General features: G+C 33.0%; 1 protein-coding gene across 1 annotated transcript in view; it reads right to left on the minus strand.

Moving 5' to 3' along the window:
- Window positions 1-4244: 4244 nt before the first annotated feature.
- The window catches only part of LOC128214627 (stimulated by retinoic acid gene 6 protein-like), a 33675-nt gene continuing 25753 nt past the window's right edge, over window positions 4245-12166 (minus strand). Inside the window, exons 12-17 of the mRNA XM_052921195.1 lie at window positions 8639-8687; window positions 7972-8089; window positions 7468-7584; window positions 6657-6820; window positions 5863-6033; window positions 4245-5454 (exon numbers count right to left, since the gene is read on the minus strand). Of these exons, the coding sequence (XP_052777155.1) occupies window positions 5120-5454; window positions 5863-6033; window positions 6657-6820; window positions 7468-7584; window positions 7972-8089; window positions 8639-8687 (954 nt within the window). The 3' untranslated portion in view covers window positions 4245-5119. The remainder of the gene's footprint in view (window positions 5455-5862; window positions 6034-6656; window positions 6821-7467; window positions 7585-7971; window positions 8090-8638; window positions 8688-12166) is intronic.

A 12166-nucleotide genomic window follows, 5' to 3' on the forward strand; every position in this document is an offset into this window, starting at 1 on the left:
CGCACGTAAAGATGCACTCTTACTCCCAAATAAGATTTACCACAATTAGTACAATTATTTTTATAAACCAAAAAGGATGAATAAATATCGAAAACAATGGTTCTTATGAAGGGTGACGAGTGTAATTTGAAAGAAATGTGAAGAAAACACGTTATTTCTACCCTATGAGACATTAGTAGATCACAGCAAATCACCAATCCTTTAATATTATTGTTTGCTTTTCAGCTAGTAAAATCATGGTTACAACATTGTTATCAGTAATTAATATTCTTCATAAAAGCATCATTTAATAAGTAGTTAAAGGTTTATTACTCAAAATGTATGTTTGCTTTACATGTGCATGGATTGATTTTGAATAAGAGTGTCACTTTAAAAGACGAAATTAATGAATCCTCGTTGATCTTGATGTCAAACAGTCAAGGTCACGATCCCTGTAACAGGTAAAACAAAATTTGCTTATGGAACAATACCATCTTAACTCGAAGAAAAAGAACAATCTACAGAATATAAAAATAAAACAATAATTCTTTCCATTTTGTTTGCTATACGAGCCCAGGAACAAATCGGAGATAGTAATTACGAACAAAACCTTCAGTGCAGAATTTCTAGTATGGGCACAAAGTAAGACAGTAGCGAAACAATAGTCTGACTCACTTTCGGACTGCCACTGCCCCACACGGTTATTATTTATTAGTATATGCCTATCAATTGTCTTTTCAATATCCACATGTGAAAATACATTACGCCGTATTGAAAATAATCCGTAACACCATACCGTCGTTTTCTGATTCCGTATCATGGTATTACGGTTGGTTAATGCAAGGAACTACTTTCACGTCGCTAAAATAGCGTAACAAAAATATCAGGTAAAAGTTTTTGATACAAACAAAACCTTATTTTACCCACGTCACCAGTGGCATGTAAATAATCAGGAAAATGGTATTCAAGGAAACATGAGGATGAGCACGAAGCAGAGAACACTTCTTCGATTTATCTAGACAACTGCAGTTGTTGTGGCTGTTTGCCGATTTGAAGATCATAAATTGTTATATTATCATAAACATGAACAGCACGTCAAAACAAAAATAGAAGTCGAATTCGCATCACCGAAATTAATAGCGATTGACTCACGAACTACCCTCAGTTCTGCATAAAATGATCGTCAAAAGTCAAAACATCCTACGAACATTCTCTTTTGTTAAAATGGCTGCGTTTTTTTCTTCAGGAAATGACGATTTGTTTATACTTGTAAAATAAGTACCGTTTAAGCTCGTTATTTCTTTGGAGCTGTAAAATTAAATATGTGTTTTCGTATTAGCAATGTGTTTTTTAATGAGATATAAATATTTTTTTTCCTTATTTTGCTCAATAAAGTGAATTTTGTAACTTCTGACTTCTTTCGTTGGAGTAGCCCCCCCCCCCCCTTGACTTCAAAACAAAAAAGTACGTAACATTGTCATAGACGCAAGCCATTCCTCCTTTGGACATTTGACAGATAGAGGAAATTTTTTAGATCAAATTGAAACCGAAAAATTAAAGTAATAAATAGTAAGGCAAATAATAAATGATCTTTCACGATATGACTCTTTTCTGATGACCTGCATCATGTATATTGGTGAGTAAACACGTACTTACACACCGAACTCGATATGAAGAATTTCGGACCCCATGAAAAAACGCCATGAACATGCTTAATCCGGAAAACAGGCGGTCATTTTTTTCCCGACGAAATAGAAGCACTCGATAATACTGGTTTTATCTTTAATGTAAGCTTCTTGAGTGAAATTCAGCTGAAAAAATGGTGAAAATGTTGTACTTTCGTTTGTAAACATGCATGTGTTTGATGGGAGAATCGGTTTTATAACTCCATAAACAATATGTCTCCAAAATAACCGAAATACGTGTGAAAAAAATCATATTTATATGGCACTGCATTCCCCGATTCTCAAATAAGCCCTCATAATTGTGATATTAGATAAAATAACGATGTCATTATTACGTTTGATGATGATATCCGTTCTTTTGCACTAGCTCGGAAGTGTCATCGGCTCTTTTTTATACACAGCTCCTTAAAGAGCTGGAGCCACTGTTGCGTACCCGTGATAACTGGGGTTCTTTACTCAGCTGGATGAGCTGATATCAGTAAAGTGTATGAAAGTTGATAAAATATTTCATTGTGCTGACCTTATATAATCTTTCTAACAATAAAACAAACTGATAACATAGCTGTAGTAGTATCTATGCATTTTTGATAAAACGCCTTTCTGGTAGTTAATAATGACTGAAATAAACACGAAAAGATTGCAGCATTGAAAAATTTCAAGATAAAAGACATTAACTACAAGTTTTTGTAACAAGTAAAATATAAACTGTACTTCTGTATTATTTTTTTATTGGCCATTAATGCCGTTTCTAAAATTTGATTACTTTGAAATTCGACTGGTGTGTTTTAATAGAAAATTTCGATAAACGAATAACACAATAACAATATATTTAAATGGTTTTAAGAATTTATCACAGTTATTTCTGGGTGTAAATTTAGTCATTTTAAGTTATTGCACTGAAAATTGCTTGCAATATGGTATTAACCTCTTTCCAACATGGCTTAAATTTGGTTTGTGCCTCGTAAAGACTTGCAACATGGTTTGTTTTACTTAAAGAATGCAACAGTAAGTGCCTATTTAAAGCTTTTGACACCATTTTTTACATAAGGTTAAGTGTCTCGAAAAGTCTTGCAACATGGTATGTGCTTATTTAAGCTTGAAACATGGTCAGTTTGTAAAAGGATGGCAACATGGTATGTGCCTCTAAAAAGGCTTGTCACATGGTGTGTTTCTTAAGTAATTGCAATAATTTCAATGCCAGAAAAAAACGTCCGACACAACTTATTAATAAATGTATTGAAGTACCATTCCTTGTTTTTAATTTAAACTGAACTCGGACGTAAAATGGCCTGGGATTTTTAATCTCGTCAGCCAAAAAAGTCGCGTTTCCAAGTATTGTTTCGTATATTTTTAACGTATTATTTTGTTACTTATAAAACCCTTACAAATGATACACTTATTATATGCATTTACTAGGCATCCACAATTCACATAATCGAGACAACAGAGTTTGTAAAACCTGTCACAGAAACGTGACAAATGTCATGTTTGACGCGCCCTCCCATGCTGCTGTACATTTCTTCGAAGTTTGAATAAATTGAGAAATTGAGAGTTGAGACATAATTTCAATGGACCGACACATGGACCGACGGAGAGACAGGAAGTGCTTCTACTACTTGCATTTCTTCTGCGGAAAAACTTCACAATAGGATTATTCATCTAAGTTTATGTCCATGACCTTGATAAATAGACTTGCATATAGGAATAATAATAATAATAAGAAGAAGAGGACCTCAAAAATGTAATCACTGTTTAAGGAAAAACAACAAATGAAATGTTAAAAGATTTATTATGGATTGTGAAGTCAACATCGGAAAACGTAAACAGTGAAAGTAATACGTATGGAGTTAAAATGTGTATACAAATACTCAATACCGAACACAAAAACATACAATAATTGAGGCCAGTGCTATGGAATAAAGTATATAAGAACATCTGAAACAGCAAAATAATAGCATGTGTACATTAAAGATATAAGTAATAAGTATGAACTTAAAAGCCAAAAAATACAACAACAAAACAATCAATAATGTCAGCACAAAAGATACATTGGCTTTTAAGGGTTTTTATAAAAGTAAAATAGGATAATAAAAAACAACGCCAAAAGAATATTGGAGTTCGTAGTTAGCTAATTTGTTTTATGGTCATATTGCTATACAGTAAAAGATAAAAATATAAAAATTACATTGACTGTTTCTAATACGGAATAAGTTCCCTTACATTGATAAGAACGTGCCTTGGTGTGTTTTCATTATTTATTTTGTAAACGGGTTAACACATTTGAATGACCACATTAGTCTTATTGTATTTACAATACAAATTTGATGACGTAGACTTCTAAATACCTAATACGTCACTTTAAAGCGCACACAATTCATTTCTATTTCTTTATGTTTTCATATCAAATGTTAAAACACTCGTTTTGAATCAAAATTGTTAAGTGTCCTTATTTTAGTATTGCGACTTTATTCATTATATAAAAATGATTCTTATGTATATATGTCCTTCAGAATATATACTATGTGTGTATGTATTACCAATAAGGTAGTTAATGTAAATACAATACTTTTTGTTCTTGAGGATAAGTGATGCCAACGTTCTGTTTTCCTGTTCAAATTTAATTGCCTTTCTACACACATTTTTATCACTGTAACATATGTACATAATAAGTCGTATGAAACATGGCAAGGTCATCACAATAACAAATTGCTTTTAACAACAATACGATTAAAACAATGCCTTATTTAAATATAAATTCACACTTACATTGGTATGGCACACAAGTAACATAACTGCATAGCTTTTTCAGATCTTGATTCATATCATAAATGATTTTGCTAAATAATAATGGATTTTAAACACAGTATAACTTAACAGACTTTAAATGCAAACATTCTGAATATAAAGGAAATGGTTAAGTAACACGCCCTTGAACTGCAAGTTTAAGATTGCAAAATTTAAAAAGTGACATAATTTTCAATTTATTAAACGAAACAACTAGTATTGTTTATTATGTTTAATTTACCAAATTGCAACCATGTACAACTTTGTTAAACACATGTACATGCATGCCAGAGAGATTATAATATTCTATTTGACAAATATTCAGACACATTTAAAATCCAATTTGCTTATTTTGAATTCCCATAGCTTTCTGAACAAAATCCCCTTGGAAATTTTTAGGAAATATAGCATGTATTTGTATATGAGAAATCAACAACAACAACAAAGAATAGTAACTCTCTAGGTCAGCCTTTCTTGCGTATAAAAAACGATGGCAACACATTAAGATGTGACAAATTAATTGCTGACAAAAAAGGATTTCTTCGAATAGTTTTCATGCCCTTTCCGGCATTGACTTAATAAGAAAATTTATGCAACTATTTCAACACAAAATACAACTAAATAGAGGTCAATATTATGATTCCCAACAAGATCGTTTTCTTACGCTGGATTTAATATAATGTTTTAAGAATCAACGGAAGTCCAAAATAGATTATCAGTATGGCAAATAATACAATGCCTGCCATAATGTTAGTGGTAATATTTGGTGGGATCGTAAATTTATAATTCTTACAAAAACGACAAACACAACCCCAAGTGTCCATGACCATGTTGTCACTGATTCCAGAACTTTTTTCTGCATCCACAACAGTAATATCGCTAACATCGACATACACTGAGTTATCATCCTTGATATTATGCGTGCCGTGAACTCGTAGCTGCTGTAAGTCTGGATTTCTAACGAGAGTAAAGGCTAGAAGCCATCTTCTTTTAGCAATGCTCAGTTCTGAAATCCGCATAAGGTCACCAGGAGTATAGAAAAGTTCATACAAGAAACATGGAGAAAGCTACATTTTCTAAATTGCAAAAATGTTTAATACATAGTATGGCATGATATTGAGGTAGGACGCGTTTCGACTTGACAGAAGTAACAAGCTTGTAAACCCTTCATTATCATAACTTTTTAACTATATATTACTTGCTATTTGCCTTTTCTAACATATAAAGTGTGGCCGTGAGGGTTTTTGACCGAAACATGTACATTGTCCCGATGTGGTTACCATTTGTACATTATTATTTCAAAATCCATAGTTTAAGGTGTACTGCAGCTCAACAGACATATGCACAGGCTAGATGAGCATTCACAAAAACCTAGTTGTAATGTACAACATTGCTTTTACAATAAGAACAATACCTTTGTCCTGTTGTTCTGGCCGGACATCTGCATAAGGTGGGTATTCTGTGGTGGCCGTGGCCCTGTTGCGTGTCCTTTCCATAGCATCACTGAGTACATGACAGAATACTCGCATGACCGGATGATTGTGGGCGACATCGACTAGGATCATACCTATGTAGTTGGTGTAGCCTGGAAGCCAATATATGAAACAAGAGTGCCATGGAGTGGATGTCTGTTCTTTTTAATACGAACAAGGGATATAGCTCAATTTCTTTTTAAGCGGCAGTTAAATGTCTCAGAACAATGGCCAAGTTTGTGCACATCGACACCAAGACTAACAAAATACCCTCCAAAATCGCCTTATATATAAATTAAATTTAATTATAATTGAAGCTTAGAAATGAGTAAATTAAATGGTATGAAGTATACGAATAATTTTAACACGTCTTAGATCACATAACAAAAAGATTCGTAAAATAAGAACGTGCCAAATTCAAAGTTGTATTGCAGAGGTTCAATATCAAGGAATCATCTCAATTGATTTTTTTCTACCCTGAAATTGTGTCGTTCACGAGGATTTTTAGCTGAAAGTTTATTTTTATGGTAAAAATGAAATTCATTACAGATCAATTCATTTTGAGTCAAACTGTGAATTCCTCCAAAACAAGGGATTCCAACTGTCTGTGTCAAGTTCCAGGATATATGACGCAAATATTTTTTATTGTCAAACCTTATCAAGGGTACCTACTCCATTGATTAGATCCACAGTAATTAAAAACATAAACCGTTAAGTAATTTGGGGGATTTCTAACATTTATCCATGGTCTCATATCCCCGCATGTAAAGGCTTCTATCCATTCGAGGGATCAGGAAAACGCCGAGAACAGCACTGAACAAGATTCGCTTCACGTACTGAACAAGACCGATACTTGCATTGAGAAACAACATGAAGAAACTGAAGACATCGTACACTGTTCTGAAATGGAACAAGAACGTGGTGATTGTTTTAGTATAATAATACATGTAATTCCTATTACATTATTTTAGTTTAATAATATTTTTTAACTTGAATGCCTAAATTCATCAACTATGTTTAAACTGTTCAGTGAAAACAAACCTTAAAAAATCACAATTATATGATTAAATTATTACACTTTAATATAGCATACACTTCCAAACACCAAAGTTGAGTAGCATTTATTGCATATAGGCGGGCCTGAAAATAAGCCTTAAATTCTTTGTCACGAACAAGGAAATTTATAAGGGGTCTTTTCCTTACTACTTTAGGGTGATAAAAAACTTCACCATCCCTCTCTCTCAAAACTTTGAACGTAGCTATACCAGGAGGCAGTTTCATGAAGCATCTTAGTAGCAAATTCGAGAGACCTTCAGGGGTATGGTTCAACTGTTGAAAACATTCCATGATAAAAATTACATTCTTGATGAAATGGTCCTAAGTAAAATGTTATTTTGAGATTCTCACCTTGATCATTTCGAAAAACAACAATATTATTCCCAGTTGGCAATAACTTAATTTTTGCCAAAGCTGTTGTGTTTTTCAAAACAGCGGGGTAGGAACGAGAATACAGAAATATTGATCTAACGTAATTGAAATTCTCCCACCTGTTATTAACGGCCAATGGTTTGTACTTGTCTATTTCCTCAAGTTTTGGCTGCATGAAGAACTTGGCCACTAGAATAGTCTGTATTTTGAAGATTAGAATGGTACAGGCTGGGTAACTGAAATGAGGTATTGGTGTTTACTATTTTAAATCTCCATTCCTTGAGGGCTCATTGACTGAAAACATTCAAACTGAGCAATTATTGAGTTTTAAATATTCAAAATGTCTGACTTAAAAAGAAAATACACAACAGTTTGGCAACACTGCAATTAAATCTTAAACGCAATCTTAATCTCACGGAAATTATTGAGTGAAGACCGTTTTACGTATCAAAACAAATGCGTTACCTGGGTCAACAGGCCCTTAACTCCGATACAGATTCTTATACGAACTTTATGTACGCATTTAAATATGTAAGAATTATATGCATATACAATGAACATTTTAAGATTGTTTTGAAGATTTTATGTAAAAACATATTCAAAAAAGACAAAGGAAAGCTTACATCAACCACTCGAAACGGGGCCAAAGTAAATGGAGTTTGTCTTTGTCATCCAAATATTTTAACGTCAGAAGCATCAAGGCAACTGGCACGTAGACCACAACATACACAAATACTGACCCTGAAATCAACCATGGAACAACTGCTTGAGGCTTAATATTAAATGAAGGATTATATACTCGCATTATATAATAATTTGTCTTTAGTATGAACAAGCAATAACTTGACTGATGTTAGCAGTAGTGAAATTTAATAAGGTTGATAATCAAACTTGCTCTTACACTTATTTTTGCCGATTTGACAACTTGGTGATTATACAGTTTAACAGTTGTTTTTTTCCATTTAAAAACAACTTGGTGAATTTACCATTTAACAGCTTGTTAATGGTGATTTTCCCCATCAACAACTTAAATCAAGTTTGCTCATTTAACAACTTCGTAATTTTGTCTATTACCAACTTGGTAATTTAGCTCATTTAAAACAATAAATACAGCATCAGATATTGACTAAAATGTCTAAGCATTTCCAAAATGATTCAGCTGATCGTGATGCTGTTTCTGACAGAAATGAAAATAATTGTAAAATTCCTTATTTTAGAAAACATTTAGAATATTCGTTTTAATATATTATTGCCTGATCGATCTTCAGCAAAAGTGACATATTGACTTACCCCAAAATGATCCAACGATTGAGTTTCCAATAAATCTCATTCCCTGGGCCTGAAAACCATAATAAAATGTTCCTCTAAATAAAATGAAATATCAAAGGAGCACTTACCATGCTAGTAGGTTTAAATGCATGAGCAGAAATCATACATAGAAAATAAAAACAAGGAATTGTAAGGACAACATCATTATAGCCATTGAACGTTTTAGGATTATTTTATATCCGGATTCTTTTGGTAGCCTTTTTTTGCATTTTTTCAATTAACATATTTTGTAAGGCTTTTTGAAAAAAAAAAAGATATTTCAAACCTAAATAGGCACATTCCATGTAACAAGCTTTAAAAGCCACATATTCTTATTGTTGCAAAATGTGGCACTGACATTGGTGTAAACCTGTATTAGACAATGACCATATTGCAAGCCTTTTAGATGCACAGATCATCATGAAAAATGCCATATTACAAGCCTGAAATAGGCACATACTTTTGCAACCATAAAGTGACATAGACCATGTTGCAAGTCCTCACAAGGCATGAACCATATTGCAACCCTTTTAGAGGTACATACCATGTTGTAAGCTTTTAAAAAACAAAGAACATGTTGCAAGCAGCCTTTGAGCTGCTTAAATCAAATTTAAGCCATACAGAGGTACAGATCATATTGGAAGAAAGCCCACCTCATGAAAGTGGCTAAAATATATTGGAAGCTTAAAAGGCGGTAGATTCTTAAAACACATTGCAAGCCTTAACGGACCACAGACTGTGCATGTAAAACACTCCATATCAGATGACCATGTTGCAAGCACCAAAACATGAATTAAAAACATAGCGGCATAAAGTAAATCAATTATCAATGTAGCAGTTATATAGTAGCAGAAAAAGAATATAAATTTATAGATTTTTTCACGTAAAACACTGACCATGTAAATGTTTGGAGGGCATTCCATCAATACACCTGGGATGAAACTCCTGTCACCCCTGTACATGCAAAGCATATCCCGCCTGCAATCAAACGAAATATGGCAAGGTGCTTGCTTTAGATTTGTAAGGTTTTTATTTATATGTTCTAACGCACTCATCACAAATTTATATATATATATATATATATATATTTATTTCCTCCAATTATGAAGAGCATTGACCTATTGAAGTATTTGTTAAATGATTTTTGCGAAACTCCATAACTCGAAATTAACTCAACAGTGAAATAACAAGATCTTAATTTAATTAGCTAAATCTAAAATTAAAACTTAATAAAATAAATTCCTAAAACTATTTAAATATATATATCGTTATTCTGCATTGTATCATTAAATGAAATTATTTTAACAGAACTATTTTAAAAAAGATAGTCACAATAAACAATAATCTAACTTACCTCGAGTTCCTCTTGAGTTAAAAGTCTGTATACACTTGAATTACAATTAAATTTGTCAATTTTATATATATATGAAATACCTGTAACTCATGAGAACAAGGTAGACATTACTTAGGCCACAGGGTATGGTGGTCAGGCAGGCAAACACCTTTGCCACTAAAATAAAATCATTTAAAAATAGAAATACTTTTCTAGGAAAACAAACTGTGTATCCCTGATAATTTAACAACAACATAAAGTAGGATTTTTTAAACAATACAGCCTGTAATAATACATATATATATATATCTGTGTGTGTGGGGGGGGGGGTGTGCGTGCGTGCGTGCGTGCGTGTGTGTGTGAATTTTTCATTCTAAGGATTTACCTTCAAAGTAGTCTCGACAGGGACACAGCCAATTTATTGCAGTTCAGAAATTTTCGATTCGTATTTTCTCCCGTAAATACTTTTACGACAACATTCAAAATATCACAATTCAATAATGTACTGACCTGTAAGCAGCCCGTATTTGTGTGATATAAAATCAAACGCAGTTACAAGGTTTATGGTCGTCTGAAACCAATGCAACATTATTAGTTGAGTATGTATTTCTGAAATTTTGCAAAATGACACCTAATTCAACTACAAACATAGGCCTTCACAAGCAATTCACTATTTGGATAAAATGTTGGCTTTCGATACTGATACAGGAAGAATGTCTTTATCTTCAAATGAAATGTTACAAATATTCCAAAATATTACGAGAGTATAAACTCAATGTTTCATCTTTAATTTCAAAAGTATTAATGATTGATTACAATTGAATCCTGAATTTCGATATATTATATTAAAAAAAAGATTGATCTTGTCATCACTTTTGACGTCAGTTAAACTTTGATAAACAAACCAGTGTGTCTACCATTGGCCATTGTTTAGTTTAGTTCAGTAAAATAAAAACATCATTGAACAGTTCATTACACCACATGCATTAATATGCACTGCTTGAAGACACAGGGGACATAAAAAAGTGTTTGTACCCCCTACCCTGTTACACTATACACATTTTCCTAGCCTATTACACTTCATACATAGTGTACATAGTGTACTAGGCTAGGAAAAAAAATAATAGTTTGCTTCAGCACCTCTTTTCTTGGAGACAAACCAATTTTATTGTAATTAAACAACAGCCACAGTCTAAGCGTTGGCAATGTTTTTATGTACTTGTCATCAAACGACATTGTAGTAATCTTGAATATGTTAAATGCTGCACTAGATCTACTGAACTTACCCAGTATATAAAAATACATGAGAGGAATGTTGTGATGAGTATGGCAATGGGGAATTTGAAACCATGGACCGGTTTAACAAACTTCCGGAACAATCTAGTCCAACAAGGCATTGTCCTGGAACACATCGCAAATCATAATTAACGTACCAACAGTCTTAGTATACATTTGTTTCGAATTATTCAAGATAATAACATTTGAAATACAATTCATCTTGCGTTAACTTTCAAGGGAAATCAATAGAACCAACTTTTATGGGTAATCTTGACCAAATATTCATGTGTTATCTTGCCAAAATACACTTGTTACTTTATATAGTGACATTTTACTACAGAAATTCGTTTCCGCAATAATGATGATCGTTTCTACCCGTGAGATTATCACGGTACTTGAGGGCGATTATGGCATAATTGTCCGTGGAAGACGAGCACGTGCATCATGGCGTCGTTTTCACGAACACTAAATTTGCCGACTTATACCTGGTACGAAAACATTTATACATATACAAGAAAAGCGGAACTATCGGTGCAAGGAAAGTGAAGTTAGTTTTACCATTTATGACACCTTCCGTGTTTCAGTAACAAGTACTACATGGTACCGTACCGGATGTTTACATTCGGAGAAGGTCATCAAGCAATGTTACAAGGAAAGTTTTGTTGAAACGTTTTGTTTAACTTTATCCGCTGAGAAATGTTAATTATTCCAGCGAAATTGTCATTCACGCCGAGATTCTTATTAAGGGCCTTTCACAGTGCAAACGTCGTTTGAAGAAACCAAATATCCGTTGCATTATGTGTAGCTGTGGACTTGAGCAGATTTTACGATAAAGATTCTTTCCCTTTTTCAACCAAAAATTAGTTACTTTTTTCGAAAATGTCTGAATACAAAATAAA

Source organism: Mya arenaria, chromosome 13 (genome assembly GCF_026914265.1).
Source record: "Mya arenaria isolate MELC-2E11 chromosome 13, ASM2691426v1".
In the NCBI taxonomy this organism is placed as follows: Eukaryota; Metazoa; Mollusca; class Bivalvia; order Myida; family Myidae; genus Mya; species Mya arenaria.